The sequence below is a fragment of the Solanum lycopersicum genome, chromosome 12 (assembly GCF_036512215.1).
Source record: "Solanum lycopersicum chromosome 12, SLM_r2.1".
NCBI classification, from domain to species: domain Eukaryota; kingdom Viridiplantae; phylum Streptophyta; class Magnoliopsida; order Solanales; family Solanaceae; genus Solanum; species Solanum lycopersicum.
This window is the reverse complement of record NC_090811.1, coordinates 65185450-65205710: the sequence shown is the minus strand read 5'-3', so window position 1 is coordinate 65205710 and position 20261 is coordinate 65185450. Positions and strand designations below refer to the sequence as shown.

General features: G+C 29.9%; 2 protein-coding genes across 2 annotated transcripts; both read left to right on the top strand.

The window, feature by feature from the left end:
- The first annotated feature begins 10729 nt into the window (after positions 1–10729).
- LOC101251560 (low affinity sulfate transporter 3-like) lies at positions 10730–15489 on the top strand. The gene is made up of 12 exons (XM_004252494.5): positions 10730–11169; positions 11455–11503; positions 11587–11794; positions 12189–12366; positions 12440–12505; positions 12600–12830; positions 12908–13034; positions 13323–13609; positions 14167–14363; positions 14454–14539; positions 14680–14756; positions 15197–15489. The coding sequence occupies exons 1-12, from the start codon at positions 10843–10845 to the stop codon at positions 15353–15355; spliced, it is 1992 nt and encodes a 663-aa protein (XP_004252542.3). The 5' UTR covers positions 10730–10842; the 3' UTR covers positions 15356–15489.
- A 1037-nt stretch (positions 15490–16526) lies between these two features.
- Positions 16527–19705, top strand: LOC101251864 (uncharacterized). Its single transcript, XM_004252495.5, has 2 exons — positions 16527–16687; positions 19374–19705. The coding sequence occupies exons 1-2, from the start codon at positions 16589–16591 to the stop codon at positions 19506–19508; spliced, it is 234 nt and encodes a 77-aa protein (XP_004252543.2). The 5' UTR covers positions 16527–16588; the 3' UTR covers positions 19509–19705.
- The last annotated feature ends 556 nt before the right edge of the window (positions 19706–20261 follow it).

Genomic DNA, 20261 nt, shown 5'->3' with positions numbered 1-20261 from the left:
AAATTTCATGTCTAACCAAATTAAGATACAAAATATAAAATAATAGAATTAGAGTAGTTAAAAAAAACTATTTTTTTTGTTTTAATTTATTTTTCTTTTTAGTCTATTTTCAAGAAAGTATTTTCTTCTTTTTTTCCTTGATATTCTTTAATAATAATTTTTCATGTGATATATTTAAGATCACAATATCAAACAACATTTTAATACATTCTACATATCTCTAATTTAAAATTATAAAACTCAAAAATCTTCTCTAATGTTTTAAATTTCGTAACAATTCAAAGTCAAACAGACAAATTAAAACGAAAAGTATATATTAATTATTATGTTTGACGATGTTAAGTCTTTTTTAGAAACATTAATTTATAGTAAAATATACACCTCATTTATTATTTTTAATAATAAAAATAAATTAATTATGAAATAAATAAAAACGGAGGAGGAATTATTTTTTTTAAAAAAATATTTGCCAGAAACAAAAATATATCACTTATTATGGATAGGAGTTGGTAGACTGAATTTAAGTGGTGTAAATTTTTGGTTGGAACAGTAAGACCACAAATTTAATGTCAATAAATAGTAAGCTGACTTTAAAACCGTTACCAACTCATAGGTATTTTTTTTAAAAAAATATATTATTTGTGATCAAATATATTCGTTTGCGCAATAAATATTATAACTGACCAATTAAGAAGTCTAAGATGTATTAGCACTGCATCTTTGATGCAGTCGTCGATTCTCCCGAGAGGTCACAATTGCCGCGAGCAAAGATATTAATGACGAAGAAGACTTTTTTGTTATGCTACTAATACTTGCTCTGCTATTCTGCCCAAGCCTGATTGAGGAAGAGTTACGGGGTGTAAAACAAAAAAATATGCCGATCGGGCATACTATGTGTAATGATTCCCCCATTCACGATAAATAAAAAGATAAAAAGCCTTTCCATTTCGACAAAAGACCGACACCAAGTTCCATAGCTTTTGGTTCGCTATCCCGATCATGATTTTCCTACCCCCAGAGGGAAAGGTACTTCCCTTTTGGGTCGGTTGTGGGCGAGGAGGGATTCGAACCCCCGATACCGTGGTTCGTAGCCACGTGCAATGAATATAACATGTATTAAATGTATCTGGTAGTACAACGAATATAACGAACACAAATAACAAAAATACGGGGATTTAAACGTATATACGTACAACAAACAATAGTTTGACATTGAAGATACATACAATATACACTTGTATGCCATTGTATTTTTAGTGTATCACACTTATATCTTATGATATACAAGTATAATACACCGAAATATAATGATACATAACCATTATTATATCACTAAGCTCAAGGTTGATTGGTGTTAAATTGAAAATATCAATTGATTCTTTGTCAAGGTCGATATATTGGTTCCATAGAACATGTAACAACAAATAATAAAACATCTATTATAGAAGGGTCACATCATCAATCAATTAGTATCAGAATATATTTGTAATTCAATAGTAAAATGAAAAAAAAAAAGTGCGTGAAGGACAATAACGTAATGATAATGAGTTAAACGAGCTTGTTAATATGGGGAAACTAAGCAAATACTTCATAAAAATAAAATAATCATAACAATATATCCCTTCATGCACTACTAAATAATTACATTATATACCTCCAACTAATTTTTCTTAACTGATACTAAATTAACATCATATTTTGTATTGATATCATTAAGATCAGGAGCGGATCCATGTGTTAGGGAGGGGGTGCCACGACACCTAGTGAACACGTTTAAAACTTCGTATATCTATGTGTATGTGTGTGTATATATATATATATATACATATATATATATAGACAATAAATATTATATTTGTCACCCCAACAACAAGTAGATGACTGTTGCTAGTGGTGAAAGGTCAAGTTTTGAACTTCAACTTACTGCTGCATTTCCATATTAGTAGCCCCATAAATAACCTCTACAAAGTATCCTTTTTTACATTTTTATGTTATATAGACGTAAATTTGCTGACATTTTTGTTGTAATTTTATTCATTTTTTTTCTTCCTTTTTATTTTAAGCATGAATTGTCTATTTTAAAAAATGTTAGCTTTTTATTATTAAAAATAAATAAGTTTTTTAAATTATTATTTTTACGTTAATGAAATAATTTATAACCGCACAGATATTTAAGATTTATTTTAGACTATAAATTATTATTTTACCTTAATGAAATCATTTATAGTCACACAAATATTTAAGATTTATTTTAGAAAATAAATTTCAAAAGTGTTGTAATTAAGATGGGGGAGTAATATTTTTCTTCTTCCAACTAGTTCTTACTAGCTCCACTCTTTCGTCCAAATTTCAGAAACTCGACAATGAGTTTCTCTTACTCTTTGTTCTATTATTTAAAACATTTGGATGCGTATGAAAAAAAGATACAATTATGATAATTTGAATCTTTTTGAAAGTTCTAATTTATAAAATAAAATATGTGTTGCAATAAATGATAACATAAAATCTAACTGAAATCACATTTGATTTTTGTTTGGCATTTTTAGATTGTCAGTTAATATGAGCCAATATTTTGTCTATGTCATTGAAATTATGTAAATGAAATTTTGCGAACTCTTTATATTCAGTTTGTTACATAAAACGTGAAATATTTATAAATATAAATAAATATGTCATTGTTGAGTTTTTTTTTAATAAGAAAAAACTCTCTGAGTGCAATTTAAATGGATTATATATATTTTTTTATTTTATGTAAATACTAATAGTATGGAAAAAAATATTCTTTGTGCAAAATCATAATTTTTTTATTGAATTTATTTATCTCATAAACTGAAAAGATGAATAACAAAATAAATTCGTCGCAAGTTGCTATTTACAAGGCCAAAAATAAGTTAATATTTGATCGATTTGATGAACATAATGTATGGTACACATAACCTTCAAATTCTGAATTATCCTCTGATTAAAACTGATAAATTCGCTTAGTTGATACTAAATCTGTATATTTATACTGTACACTATTAAGGCTTCTTGTTCATACACTCTTATAGTATCATTGATTAATGAGTAGATTTTGAACAAGAAACTTAATGTGTGTGTACATATATACACACACACTAATTTAATATCAGTTAACAAAAATTATCAGACTTAATAAACAAGAGATATAAGCTGTAATTTTGTTTTGGAATATGAATATTTTTTTTGAATTACTTTGAATTGTGGTATGAGCATATAATTATTTTAAATTTTACGGCTCATTTAGGTCCTTTTTCCAAAACTCTATATCTGAGTAACAATCAAAAAAATAATTTTGCAAAATCGGAGTTTAAAAAACACCAATAAAAAAGTGTTAAACCTTGTTTGGTATGTAAAAAATGCTTTTACAAAATCGGAGTTAAAAAAAATGACATGAATGAGCCTTTTCTTTAATAACAATGATATAAATGAGCCAAACTTTTAACGGCTGACATAAATGAGCATTTTCTAAAAGTTCGATAACGTATTTAAGCCTTTTCTCAACAATAATATACCATTAATAGATGTGCAATGACTAGGATTATATATATATATATCCCAAATATAATAAAAATAATTATTGAAACCTTAATTAATAGTTGTTATTCCACCTTAATCATGTATCTAAAGACATCTCCAACGTACGCGGAAGTATAACTTGAAATAATGGCACATTATTATATTTATTTATTTTCCAATGATTGTTCAAAAGAAGGAAAAATAATTTGTGAATCATTAGGAATAATACATTTGAAAAGAGAAAAAGAAATCAAAGAATGAAAATAATTTTGGACTTTAGGATACATTATTACTCGTGGCTTTTTTATAACTTCAAAAAAATTGTTATTAGTCAAATAATATTTAAAATAATTAAACAAATGGAAAACCAAATTGTCGGCCTAAAAGTATAAAATTTAGGACATCTCAAAATTTAATACTTGTATTAGTTCCAATAATTCACAGATTTTTGATAAACAATGGCCGGCCCTTATAATTTAACAATGATACGTTGACAAATCTTATACTAGCTATATTGCTCCTTTTTTATCTTAAAATATCGATTTTTGTTTCGAATATTTTGAAAATATCACTTTTTTTTTGGACATTTAAGTTCGATAGATACATAACTTTAATTAATTTTATTGTTAGATAAATGGTATAATCAGACAACAAAATCATTCTCATATAATCTTATTTAGTTATATATTATCAAAAACATTTATGAACTATCAATAAATTATAAACAAAATTCATAAATATTTTTTTTTTCAAAAAAAATTAATAGTGAAAGTGAAATGCCGCTACTTGTCCCATATTTGTTCAAGAATAAATAATAATATGGCTTAGAATTTGACATGTGTCTGAGGTTGGAATATTAATTATCCGCTTGACTTAGAAGTTAAAAATGAAGTCAACAAATTATAGATATTCTAAATCTGAATATTATTTTTTTCCTCCCAAATTAATTATCATATTTTATTTTTCAAATGTTAAGTTTTTAAAATTAAATTAAATTCAATATTTCATAATTAAATTGTTTATATGAAAAAATTATATAAAAAAGTATTATAAATTTGTAATTTTATTTATGACATAAATTTATTGAAATTTTAAAATATTAAAAGGTGAAACAGTAAATATTATACTTGTACGGACTTATAAAATAATAATATTATTTGTTTTGGTATTCTTCTACCTGCAAAGTGATATTATGAATAAAAAAATATAAGCTAAAAAATAACATAAAAGATCCCTTCCATAAAAAAAACATAATTATTCTATATAGTAAATAAACGTCGTTATAAATAATAAGGATTATAAAAAAAAATGTGACGCGAGTAAATAACAAAGTCATTGAAATTTGTTATTTTCCAATTTAATTATCCATATAAGAACATTACCAATAAAATATGAATACGAAAGGTATAGGTAAAAATAACGCCACATATTTTTTTTTTTAAAAAAAACTATGGTATATATGGCAATAATTGTTAATCACCAAGCCAAGTTCATCTTGTGGTGTGTATTCCAAAAGTACATCTTTAAATTAAAAAAAGAAAAAAGAATGAGGCTAATATTTGACTTGAGAGTTATATATGATAGCTTATCCAATTTAATAAAATACAATATAGTCTATAGCTACAATGTCCTGAATATAATACGCATTAATTTTAAAATAAAAACACTATTGATGACGTTATTTTATACATAATGTAAGAGGTCTTGGTAGTAAAAACTTGTAATTAAATACATTTAGGGAACATCTGTTATTTTGAATTGTCTCTAAAATTTTAATGATTTAACGATTAACAAACTACGAGTTCTAGTGAGGAACCATATCCTAAGAGAGATTGAGAGTGTTCGTATAATAAAAAAGAAACAGACTAAAGCTGCAACTCTGCAACACACCTTGCTGTGGTTGGTGCACATCTTTTGGGCAATAGACTCTCATTCAGTGGCGTAGTCACACTTGTGTTAAGGTGTCCAATTGGAGATCCTTCATCAGAATATTATATCGTATATACAAGTGAAATGATAAATTAAGTGATTAAATAACATATTATGGACATCTTTGACATAACAATATGACGTAGCCTAGTGGTTTCAGACGTCTTGAAAGAGTAAAGAAAGATACACAAATTTAAAGTGTTTGTGTGTTCGAATTTCACTAGTAACAATTTTTTTCAATTTTTAAGAAGAACATATTCACTTTAGCACTTCGACACCCTTGGTGAAAATCCTGGCTCCGCCACTGCTCTCACCCAATCGTATTGCTCTAAGGATTTGCGTCCATCTTATATCAATCTCTTCACTTAACAATACAAGTCAGTTTTTGAGTTAAAAGGCCAACCTTTGAAGAATCATTCTCCGGAAGAAAAGCAAGGGACTTTGTTCTTAGCCTCTTATAGGTTTATTGTTTCTATGTTTACCATCTCTAGATCTATTCCCGAGTTATAAAGGAACTAGATCGGTTGCTTGTCTAAATCCCCAGTTTGAGTCAGATTAACTAGAGTAAGTTAGTCGAATTATCTATACTTTAGTCAAGTTTCTCTTTAATGGATGATTTAAGTGTTATTTTGTACTGTCTCTGGAATTTGAATGATTTAACAAACTATGAGTTCTAGTGAGGGACCATATCCCAGGAGAGACTGAGAGTGTTTGTACAGTGAAAAAGACAACTGGCTAAAGCTGCAACTCTGTTGGTTGGTGCACATCTTTCGGACAACAGACTCTCATCCAATCGTATAGCTCTAAGGATTTGCGTCCATCTTATGTCAGTGTCTTCACTTGACAAGAAACCAATTTTTGAATTTTGAAAAATTCACAAGTTCAAAAAGGCCATTTTTGAAGGAACATTCTCCGAAAGAAAAGCAAGGGACCTGATAGAGTTATCTTTGTTCTTAGCCTCTTCTAGGTTTATTGTTACTGTATTTACCATCTGTAGGTCTATTCCCTATTTATAAAGGAGCTAGATTGGTTGCTTGTATAAATCCTCAGTTTGAGTCGGATAATTAACTAGAGTTTGGTCAAGTTTTTTTTCTGATATTTTCTTGGGTAGAGGAGAGAGTTGGTGTAATGGGCAACATAGGTATTGCTTAGTTCTTATCTGGTAACAGTCATTACAGCAAGAGAATATGGATTAGTAAAATATAATTATCTAAGATGATTTCTTAAGAAAATATTACAAAAAGTGAAACAAATAATGACATTTTCGTAATACTTAACAAAAAATAAATCACATAAAATAAATATTGTTAATTTTTAAATTTTAAAGTGAAAATAATCATAATATAGAAGTACTAAGAGCCTGTTTGGCTCAGCTTAAAAACTGGTCAAACTGACTTAAAAGCTGGTTTTTGACTTATTTAGCTGTTTGGCAATATTCAAAACAGCTTATTTTAAGTTTAAAAAAACTTATTTTAAGCCAAAAGTTAAAAGCTGGGGTAGGAGTGTTTTTTTTTTATTAGCTTATAAGCTGTTTTAAGTTGACCACATTTTTATCTTTTTGTGCTTAATATTTTTATACAATCTCCAAATTACCCATATAACCCTAACATTTCTTTCTTCCATTTTTCCCTTTTCACGTTTGACATAACAACTTCAGCACTTTTATCCAAACACATAACTGCTTATTTTAAAAATAAGTTTCAGCACTTTTAAAAGTACTTTTTTAAAGCTTCTTTTATTAAGCCCATCCAAACGGGCCCTAAGTTATGCTAGAATAAGCAACTCTAATAAATATTGATTCACGACTAAAATTAAATAAAATAAAATAACATAACGTATTCACTGTCTAAATAAATAGAAAACTGAAATAAATAAATATCCAACATTATGGCTTTTTTTGGTATTTCAAATATGATATATGATTCAGCACATGCAACCTCACATCAATTATAATGTGCATTTTTTTATACCATCACACAAAATATGTTATATTTAAATTATTTTTGAAATTATATTGCCATAATGAGTAATGGTACAACTTATACTTTAATCTAACACATATTCAAGCATTATTAAGTTATAAAAAAGTTAATAATAATATATTAGTGAAAAGTCACCAGAAATATAGGATCAAATGTACATTTGTTAATCAGAATCAATTTAACTAAATCCATCATTTAACAAAAATAGTTAAAATTAATTTGCAAAACAATTTAAAAATTGAATTTATTCTTCTTTCGAAGTATGTGAAAGTTTAACATGGTTATTTTTATTTTTTAAAAAAATAAAAGTAGATAAATTAACAACTAAATTCATCAAAAATATTTTATATTTATATATGCAACAAGATACTAAATAATGTTATCTTAAAATAATATAATCAGCCTGGATGTAACATTTTTAGGTGACTAAAGTCTAAATATATTCAGAGACAAAAATTAGACAAATTGCCGGTGTATCAGATCGACCAACCATCTTTCGTGATGTCCCCTAAGTTTATCGATCGATTCGATCCAATTTTATGTATTATTAATTTACTTTATTGATATATTAAGTTATTAATTTGTAAAATGTGACAAATTAATAATTAAATTTAATAAGATAATTATTATTTATTTTTATTTATTTGATTAATGGTCCTTAATAATTTATTTTTTGCTATATGTGATAAGGGACACTGGTTTTCCAAAGCTGGAAATAAGATTTTAATTAGTGACGGATAATATGTGATTTCTGTCCTTTACTCTATATATAAATGAGTAAATGAAGATTGACGAAGGATTATAAGAAACATTATTTAGCTAAAAAATTTTGTGACGGCTTAGTTAGAAATTATTGATAAATTTTATATTTTTTTTATAGCAATATTTATTTAAACAATATAACAGATGATAAATATAATTTTTTTTAATTATAAAAGGAACAAATATAACCCTTTCCATTTCTAATCCCTTTGACCAACCATTGATTTATTTTATGGCACTATTTTATAAAAAAAAAAAAAAAATTGGCATTATTTGTTTCCATGACCCCGTTGTCTATTAAATAAAAAAATCAAGGTGAGAGAATGTGTCGAAAATTATGTATTATTAATAAAATAGTTTCCTTTATTAGTATTACAATATTCTTTTTGTTATTTTTCTAATTTCTTTGCTAAACACCAACAATAACTTAGGAAAGAGATGTCTAAACAACTTTATTAAGTAATTAAAATTCAAATTATTCTCCTTATTTGTCACGAAAATATTAAATAAAAGAATTTGTAAAATGCCACGAAATCAAATAATCATTTTCTTCTATTCAACTTACAAATGATTATAAGAGATTATTTTCTCGTAATATTCTACTTAGTAGAAAATAGTAGTAAAGGAGTCACGGGGGTCATGAATTGCTTAGGATATCATTAATAAATAGGGTTAATTATAATGCTCAACTACTCAAAAAAAATAAAATAATTCAAATGAAAAATATAAAAATGTGGATAGAGATTAACATAAATATAATAATTATGATTGAAATAATAGGTAATTGGACATAGTATCGACGTGTGGTTAGTTAGTACTTTGCTGAGGTTTGTACTGACCGTTTAATTTTGAAATTTATAATGAATTGTCAACTTATAGTAGTTGTTCTAATTTTTATTATTTTAACACGTGAATAAAATTAAGATGACCGCCATTAGTATTAAATATTAATTAACGTTAACTAATTATTTTTTTAAATAATTGAATGTAAGTCAAATTAATGCACATTGAGTCCAATTATGTAACACAGAAAGATAAGTGGTGAAAAGAAGTTGGGAGGGAAAAAAAAATAGTAGTGTACTTATCTTTGTTAACAATTTAATTTTAAAAATACTATGGAAATAGTAAAGAATGATCAGCACGGAGTTATATCTACTAGACTAGTTTTATGGACAACTTGTAATAAGTTAACATGTTTTGGTGATCTAGCCGTAATAGCTAATTATGAAAAATACGTGGAATCCAATAGGATTCAAAACAATATAGAGACCAATAGGTCTCAAGGTCTTGTAAAAATTCTCTAATTATAGTATATATATTCTTATTATTCAAAAAAAAAAAAAAGAACAATTTAATTTTGTATCAAGGTTATGATCGATAATATTAAGATTGTCACTATTATTAATATCGTTACTATTATCAATATCGATCTCATCATAAAGAAAACTTTTTATGTTTTTAATCCAAATACTTGTTCAGATATATCATAATGAAAGAAACATATATAGAAGTTTAATTTATTGCTAGGTATATGACCAAATAGCCAGGATGGTCTAGGATTTTTCGTGAGATAAAAAATAAAAATAGCTTTTCCAACTCAAATTTTGAAATAAGTGATTATAAGATTATTCTAATTATCAACCGAGGGCAAAAGTAAATATTTATGCTGCTAATTCAACAAATAAAGAATTCAACGATAATAATATAATTGTTATTATATTATATTTAACAAAAAATAATATATATAACTATTTATATCCAACCTTCCATATAAATTTCGCTAAAGACTTAAGTCATTCTTAGTTGTCTTATTGGAATTGCTTTAGTGGATTTATGGATAAAGATTAATCCTTTTTCTTTGGATGCTTTGACATTATTTTTTAATTCTAATTATTGTCATGAGAAGGAATGATAAAAATTAAAGATCCCCAATTATTAGTGATGAATATTAAAAATAGAATAATTGCTATATAATTTAATGTACATTTGATTTCTTTGTATACCATAAGGTTACTAATTTTGACAATAATTATACTAAAATATTTCTCCCGCTGTTTTAAAAAGAATGACATAGTTTGACTTGAAATGAAGTTTACAAAAAGAAAGAGATTTTTTGATCTCATGGTTCTAAATAAAGTTGTCACATGTACCTTGAACATGCCACCACTACAACAAAAATGATCATTGGCGACAATTAATTCAGAATTAGTTGCTGCTAAATATGTATTTTTAGCGGCAATTGACGCTCTTTGTATATGTCCCTAAAGATTTTAGCGACATCGTTTCTAATGGCATTTAAATAATGCCGGTAAATACTTTAACACTCTTTATTAATGTCTATATCTAATGCCGCTAAAAGTTGTTTTTGTTGTAGTTCACGTGGAAAGTTGAAATTAAGGTTTTGCTAAAAAAAAAATATTCTTTTTTAAACGGATTAAAAAGAAAATTAGCTCAACAATGGGAGTATTATTTAATTGCTATTATTATATATTACTAACATGACAAAAGGCAAAAGCCTTTCCCAGTAGTGACTGTTTTGAACATGTATAAATATGGAACACATTGTTCATACTCTTCATATATGAGAGCATTTAGTTCAACATTGAACAAAAAAAAATAAATTAAAATTAAAATGTGCCCACAGCCAAATGAGAGCATCAGCATCGAGCTGCAGCACTTGCAGCTCGATGCTGATGGAAGGAATGAGAGAACTCAGTGGCTGCTGAATTCTCCGGAGCCACTGAGTTTTTGCAATGAACTCATTAACTCAGTTAGTGAAACTATTTTGCCACAAAAAAATATTTTTTTTCCTTCAAACTCAAAGCAATGCAAAGCTGGGATCTTTTCATTTTTGCAAGGGTTATTTCCAATTCTTTGTTGGGGAAGGAATTATAAAGCTAATATGTTCAAGAATGATTTGTTGGCTGGCTTAACTCTTGCTAGTCTCTGCATTCCTCAGGTATAGCAAATATCGATAAGGTGTTCGTACTTGAATTTTGTGTGACCAGTTCATCTAAAATCTTAAACAGTTCGAGAAAACAGACTTTTATTTACGCCCTCTCATGTGCAGGCATATATAATAGGTGATGGTTATGAACATAGAACCTTTACCTACTCTGGTACCACGTTGAATTGTGGGACCATATTTCTAGCAGCTTAAGCTTTAGAGTTTGTTGCTTACACTGATCACACAGAGGTTAGCATTAGAGTTTGTTGCTTACACTTTAAATTATACTTGTTGCAGAGTATAGGATATGCTAATCTTGCAAACCTTGAACCTCAGTATGGCTTATGTAAGTTTCGAAAACAAGTGTAATTGTTGTATGTTCATCTTGGTTATTTCTAAGCTTATATGTTTTCACTTTTGTTGTTTTAGACACTAGTGTTGTGCCACCATTGATATATGCTGTGATGGGGAGTTCGCGAGAGCTTGCTATTGGTCCTGTTGCTGTTGTATCGCTACTTCTTTCTGCAATGGTCACCGAGATTGTAGATCCTGCAGTCGATCCTATTGCTTATACAAGCCTTGTTTTTACTGTCACTTTCTTTGCTGGTACTTTCCAGGCTGCATTTGGTCTATTAAGGTAAAGTTTGAACATGTTGAAAATAACTCTTTTTGGAATATGTATGTTAATCTTGATTATAGGTAGTAGAGCGTTGTCTTGCTTATCCTTTCCGTACTAGTAGTCATCGTAGTTTCTTGTCCTTTGATACATTTTTTTCTATCTACTGTCTCTTGTACTTCGATTATTGCACTGTTTTGTTGTAGTTATTGTTCCTTTTTTATGCTTTCTATAGTATTTTGCCATGATTTCTTCATTTGTTGTTTGATATACAACCGAGGATGTAACGGAAACAACCTCTCTACTTTCAAGGTAGGGGTAAGGTTCGCTGCATACACTTTACCCTCCGCAGACCCCACTTGTGAGATTACACTGGATATGTTGTTGTTGTATGTTAATGTTGATGTATGTGCAGGTTGGGATTTCTTGTGGATTTTCTTTCACATGCTGCTATAGTGGGATTCATGGGAGGTGCAGCCATTATAATTGGCCTTCAACAATTAAAAGGTCTCATAGGAATTAGTCACTTTACTAATAAAACTGATGTGGTGTCTGTGCTTAGAGCTGTTTTCAGATCATTTCATGATGAGGCAGTAAGTTTCTCAACTTATTTTCGATTGATTTTTCGTGTTTTCATCTTACTGATTTCCGTTGGACTTGTTTCAGTTGTCTCCTATGAATTTTATACTTGGATGCTCATTCCTTATCTTCATCCTCGTAACAAGATTTATAGTAAGTAATAAGGTGTACTCGTTTGTTATCGATCAAATTTGATGATTTTTTCCTGTTTCATACACTAAAATAGGCCACCTGAAATATACTGCAGGGTAAAAGGAACAAGAAACTATTCTGGCTACCAGCTATTGCTCCTTTATTATCGGTGATCGTAGCCACCTTGATGGTTTATCTAACGAAGGCTGATCAACACGGAGTTAAAATCGTAAAACACTTCAAAGGGGGTTTGAATCCAAGTTCAGCTCATCAATTACAGTTCAATGGTTCACACCTCGGACAAGTCGCGAAAATTGGACTAATATGTGGTCTAGTGGCTCTAACTGTATGTCTCTACTCTTTGTTCTCACTATATTAAGAGGATTCATTCATAATGTTGAAATGATCTTGATTTTTTCTCAGGAAGCAATTGCTGTCGGACGATCATTTGCTTCGATGAAAGGCTATCATCTTGATGGCAACAAAGAAATGATAGCCATGGGTTTCATGAACATTGTTGGATCTTTAACTTCTTGCTATACAGCAACTGGTAAATCCTCAATTCCTTACACATCTTGAATATCCTTATGATAAGTCGTATGAGTTCTGATATATATATATTCCCTACGTTTTAATTTATTTGTCTTACATTTCCTTTTAGCCCGTTATAAAAAGAACATCTCTTTTCATTTTTGTGACAACTCTTTAATTCTAACTTTTCACATGACATGTTTAAGACCAGACATTTTGGTACATTCTACGTATCGTTGGTTAAATATCACAAGACGAATGAATTGACACGGAGGGAGTAATAAGTTCTGCTTCAAAATTGTTACAGGTTCCTTTTCAAGGACAGCAGTAAATTTCAGTGCAGGATGTGAAACTGTGGTATCAAACATAGTTATGGCTATCACAGTTTTCATATCTCTAGAATTGTTAACCAAGCTTTTATACTACACTCCATTAGCTATCCTTGCATCGGTTATTTTATCCGCGCTTCCTGGATTGATCGACATAAATGAAGCGTATCATATCTGGAAAGTAGACAAGATGGACTTCCTTGTTTGCATTGGTGCCTTCTTTGGAGTACTATTTGTCTCTGTCGAAATTGGCCTTCTAATCGCGGTAATTTTGAAGTCTCTATCTCTGTATTCACAAGACTTTACTCGGTATAAGAAAACAACTTGCATTAAACAAATGTTCTACTTGTCCCCTCAAACAAACATCTTGTGACGACTCACATGTAAATAGTCCAGAGGAAATGCCAAAAAACTGGATAGAACTCTGAGTCATTTGTGGGCACCATGCTGTAATAGAATTTTGGCTCTTGTCCTTATAAAAAAATACAAGATTCATGTCAATTCTCTAGTTATCTGTCTTTTTCTTTGCAACTTGAAACTAAACAAAGACTAAAAAACATCATCCATAGAAAATCGAATCACAAATGTTTGATTGACAGTAGTATTATATTTGAGTCAATTTCTCATAGAGTCACTCGATGTTGTTTTGTTATACAAAAGTCACTCAACTAACGGTACTGAGAGAGTTGTTCAACTTTGTTTAGTAACAGAAAAGTCACTCAACTATTGACATTTCAACTGTAAAGTCGTTACTTTAAGTATTGTCGTTCTACCTGCAAAGTCACTCAACTAATTTAGTAATGTCTATTTGGTTCATTGTAGGTTGGCATTTCATTTGCTAGGATAATACTAGACACGATTCGAGCTAGTACAGAAGTACAAGGCAGACTTCCTGGGACGTTGGATACGTTTTGTGACATTACACAATATCCAGGAGCTACTAGTACTTCAGGCATCTTGATCATCAGAATCAACTCTGGTTCACTTTGTTTTGCAAATTCTACTTCCATAAGAGAGAGGTATATATATATAATTCGCGCTCTTATCGAAGTGGAAATTAAGACAATGAACTTCAAGCCTACTTAATTTTCACCTTATTTTGTTTCTAGGGTTATGAAATTGGTGACACACACAAATGGTAATGATGAGGAGAACACAAAGGAAAATGTTCATTTTGTTGTTCTAGACTTGTCAAGTAAGTTTTATAACTAGTAGAATTGACTTGACAATCCTCCCGTCATAAGCTAGTTTTGAGGTTGAGTTAGGCTTAGATGTCATATCTTTACGGTTGTAACAACTAACTACTAAGATGATTTTGATCTCATTGGTTTGTAGATGTAATGAGTGTGGATACATCAGGAATAGTGATGATAGAAGAGTTGCACAGGGAATTGGTTTCACAAAGCATACAAGTAAGTCTCTCATATTCTTTTCTCTAAATTAAACCGTTGAACGATGTCACACAACACTTTCTCGTTTGATGTTTTAACGTATAAATATAAAATAAATGACATAACACAGTGAACCTAGTATGTTTGAGGGGTCCTTTTAAAATATATGATAGTTCTTCAAGACATACATATAACAAGTTCTTTCTAAAGTTAATTGGTGCACGTGCTCCCAGAACCATCACACATGGGTCTGCCTCCGGTGGTCCATGGGGCCTTCCTCGAATCTTGCACCAATACATGATGTTTTATACACCTGACTATCTTTTTATACATTAATAGCATCTATACTGACATACTATCGCAATTTGTATATAACAAATTATCTGTCTTATTTTTCGGGATACTAATCTTACTACCAATATATACCAACTCTTGTGTGATGTCTTTCTTTATTTTTGCAGTTAACAATAGCTAACCCAAGATTAAGAGTGATTAACAAAATGAAGACAGCAAAATGTTTTGACAAACTAGGAAAAGGATGGATTTTCCTTACTATTGGGGATGCTGTTGATGCCTGCTTGAGCCTCAAAATAGCTGATCCTAGCTCTACCAATTGTTGAAATTTTATATCTGTTGTTATTAAATGCTTATTGTTCTTGTGTATACAAAGCATTAACAACAAAGAATGGAAAAGAGCCACCACCAATTATGTATTTCATAATGTTTATAAAGTTGGTAAAACAAAATCTTGAAAGATTATCGTCACGACATAATATATAGATAGACAGTTTAACTTGATTTTAACGAATAACTATACACTCTAATTTTGAGGATGCATATCTAAATACCTCAATTCTTCTTTATTGTATCAATTGAGCACTCCAACGTAACTAACGAAATAATTATCTAATCACCTTTAAAATTTATGTCCGCACGATCACCATCGGGAGTTCATGAGATACATTTGAGACAAGTTGGAGTGTTTGGTTGACGATTGAGATCAAGTTAAGATATTTAGATGTGCATTCTCAAAATTTGAATGGTTCCGTATCAGCTAAGATCAAGTTATAGTGGTTGTTTTACAACTTCCTTGTTGAGGTCAATCAATAATACCTTAATAAAACACTAAATAGAGCCTAGGGGTTAATAATAGAAACGCATAAAAGTTTGAATTTGGATTAGCGGTTGTTATTTATTCAGTTATGTTTAATTTTAAAGTTTATTGATTTGATTTATTGGTTTGTAAGTATTCTAAACTGTTATACCTTCATTACGATATTAACTTATCGATTATTAGTGTATCGTGATTATTAATCATTCTCAGTTTGGTTATTGATTTAGCTGATAAGATTTGACATAATAATTTTTTATTGAAAATCACTTAAAAATAAGATGATAAACTAATCGAGCCATACACATGAATTGGCAGATTACATCTTGCTCAAAGACAAACACTAACACATTCAAGAACAACCGAGAATTTGAAACAACTAAAAGTAAAAATACGAAATTCAACCCTAAATCAAAGATTTTATATACCAAAAAGTATAAATATAATTTATTAATTTACCACCATTTATCAATTAATCGGTAAAAAAAATACTTAAAACATTAAAAACTAATAGTAACTTTTTCTAAAAAAAATTCGAATAATCGATTTCAATTCGATTTTGAATGTCTGCTTTATTTAAAGTTAGGACTTAGGAGTATGTGTTGGGCCATTTATCGGGTTTCCCATTAAACGACATCGTTTCGAAGCTTTAAGTGGCAATTTAAATAGCCCGACCCGACAATAGAAGAAATACTTATTCTTCAATTGGAGAAAGAGAAAATATTGGGATTTGGGGGGAAAAATGGGAGAAGAAGCAAAAGATGGTGAAGCAGAATCAATTCAAAACCCTAATTCAAATCGCATTACAGAAACGCAATTTCTCTCATGGAAGCGCCAAAAGGTATCTTCTTCTATTCTTCATGTTAACGGTATAAGGGATTACAAGGTGGTGAATCGAAAAGTTTATGTAGTCAATCAACTGAGTTATTAAGATTTTTCGTGCAATATGTATTATTAGGAGATTATTTTATATATTGCTTTATTTCCTTTCAATAAGATGAATAATTGATCTTTGTGGTAGTTTAATTAGGGTTGAATCATCAGAAGCTAAAGATGTTAAAACAGGGAAGCAATTTTATTAGTTTTAAGACAAAGAACGAGGTCGTATCCGTTTGAAAAATTAGGTTCTAGCTACCTATAGTTAATAATTTTGCTGTTGAACTTGAATTAGCTCTGATTTTAGGCACATTATTTAATGTTTTATGCTAAATAGGTCGATAGAGGAAATTGATATAGATTATTCAAGTAGTTAGTTGCAACTAGTTTGCGATTATAGTTTAGTTTGATCAATCGACTGTATCGAGTTTCCTCTGTGAAATGTATATCCACCCGGTGAATGATATCCTTCAAAATCAGCAATTTGTGCTATTACGTGTATTCCTCGTACTAGACTTATTGGTATCTGTCCTTGAGTTCCTCTGGGACATTTTTTCCCTTGGGAATCGGAGTTGTAAAATGAAAATTATGCACTTTTTGAAAATGCATATGTGATTGAGATGTCATGTCAGTTAAGTGTACAGATTTTTTTTATAATTTTGATTTAGATAAAGAGATTTAGTTTGATGCTATGTTGCTCGGGCTCTCCAAAATATGTTGCTGCATTCGTGTTAGTCCTCCAAGAATGCACTGCTGTTGGAGGACCCGACAAGCACCATATGGTATTTTTGAAGAGTCCGAGCAACATAGGTTTTATGTTATCTGGGGCTAGTTCTCGTTCTGAAATTGTAATTTCTTATTGTTAATCACTAAGTATTCATTCATAACCTTTTTAGCTATTTAATGTATAAGTTTACCAAGTATGTTAATTGTTTGTACTGGCAACTAAAGACCAAATTTCTTGGATGATGAGATGCACACCTTAGCACTCTATCACATACAATAAAATAAAGCGCCACCTAAGTGAGGAAAGCAGAAAACCTGGCTTTAAGTGGTTTTTACGGCTTAAGTCCATCTGATACGAGCCTTTAATAACACTACTTCCATTCTATGCCTATTAGCTTCTTCATTTAGATTGTGTGATTCATCTCTTTTCTCCAGAGTTTCCAATTTAATTAGAATTTCATTTCTCTATTCGTTTCTAATTGATAGACTCCATTCCTTCTATGGTTCTCAAGTTTCATTTTTCATGTCAATCTGAAATCCGTTCTTCCTTTGATGCTGTAAGAGTTCCACCAATTGCTTTTCATTTTCACAATTTCTTTTTAGCCATATAAGCTATTTCTAAGTGTCTCCTTTTCCTCCTTTTTACTTGTTCCTTTGATCCCAGCAGAATCGGTTTGTGTTGAGATGTAAGGTTTACCACTAGTTATTCACTTTTGTAGTGAACTACTTATCTATCTGGAGACTGCTGGTCTGACTTGAGATCTTTTTTGTTTTTAGTTATTTAACTTATCTGCACAAGGTTTATTTTGATGTTTTTCTTTTGTTTTAAAAAGATTGCTTCACTTCAATGAAGTGAACTTTTCGCTTCGCTTCACACTTCATTCTTTTATGCAAGCTACGCCCTATCGCTTTTTTGCCAAAAAGGCTAGGCTCCATCAATGGTCTCACACTTATTAGCCCGTAATACTAACAAAGGTTCTAGTTTTCTTCTTAAAACTTGATCAAAGACTCAAGAATGTATTGATATAAATCAATGGGAATTACTAGAAATGTTCTGGGTCCAGTTGCCGATGCATGTAATAATATATTTTACCCTATTTTCATTTGCTGGAAAAATTAATAGGATTTTAGAACACATTCACCTTTTTATTCTGTTGAGAGAATCACTTTCATCTTGTTAAACTTTTCAATCATTTAACTATGCTGTAAATCACCAAATAAAGAAAAATCCTTGGAGTAGTGAAAGATCGGAAAGGGAATTTTAGTTTTGTGCTCAGGTTGGAATGAGGAAATCAGCTCTCACAGTCTTACTAGTGTTCTGTTGTGCAGACTCTTTCCTTTTAATGCCCGCACCCGTGTTGGATTCTCCAAAAATACACCACTTTTGGAGAAACTGGCGACATGTTTGAAGAGTCTGAGCAACATAGATGTTCTCATAGATTCTCATTCTTGTTTTATGGTCTTCATTTTGTTGCATTCCTCATCCAATGAATTTCATCAATTCCTTAAAAACATTGTAGGCCATTTCTCAAAAGTTTATTTGCAAATGTTTTGTTAGGATCAGTATATGTGGTAGAAGTACTTGTATAATTTAATAAACACTTTGTTAAGGTAAGGCATTCATTTTAGTCAACAAAACCGAATATCGTTTGTGATAGCAATATAACCTTCACTATAATTCAAGTCGTATTAATTGTTATCGCCCTAACTATGGAGGTATTTCATTGAAAGAATAGCTGTAACAAAGTTTGCTTTTGTTTGTTGACTTCCTTTATTGTAGATGTCCCTTTTGAAATCTATTTTGGTTGTTGTTCCTATAGTTGTTGCAAGTGGTTTATCTGTTTTACTCATGAGAAACCTGTTGTAGTATTTTCGTTTTAGTCCTCATGAGTTGTGAGTCGTGATGGATTTGGTATCATTTTCAGGACGCGGATGCATTAGCTAGAAAGGCTGAAGTCGCAAGAAAGCGTGCAGAGGATATAGCTGCAGGGGCAGTGCAAATGAATGGTCGTGAACTTTTCTTGCACGAGCCATGGGTCTTCGATAACTCCCTTTATTAATGTTGTTTTTCCGGTAAAAATATCTTCCAATGTAATTCTAATAACATAGTCATTATTGAGACACAACTAAAATATGAATTTTTATAATTTTTTTCTGTGTAATGCCCACAGATATGTGGCTTTGAAACAAAAAAAAATTGTGAATTTTTTTTATGAGGACCTCCGTAATGAGTAGGAGAAAACATTATGTATAGTTACACCATTTCTTTAGGGCCTATTTTTGCATTTATGTGCTAACTTTTAGGAATTATGCGACTTTCTTGGTTTTTCGTGTGACCATTGATTTGGTGCCTGGGAGCACCCAATTTTGTTATGAAAAAACTTTATGAGGACCTCCGTAGTTAGTTTGGAAAGCATTACGTATAGTCTCACTATTTTTAAGATCTATTTTTGCATTTATGAATCAATTTTTATGAATTACGTGACTTTCTTGATTTTTCGTATGTATTAGTAAATGGATATGTAGCTTTGGAGCACCTAAAAAGAATTTTATGTAAAAACTTTATTAGGACTTCTGTAATGAATTAGAAAAACATTATGTATCAACCACCCAATGACGACCAAGGATTTTTGTTTAGGAGGCTCGAAAAATAAAAGTATAAATGTATAAACGAGCCTTTAGAAATGAGAACCTTGAATTACTTTCGCTGGGATCTGACCAGTGATGAACAACTTAATTTCAGGAGACTTATCATTGCACCATCAATTTTTCTTTGTTATTGAAAGGTTCAAAATATATATCTACATAAATAC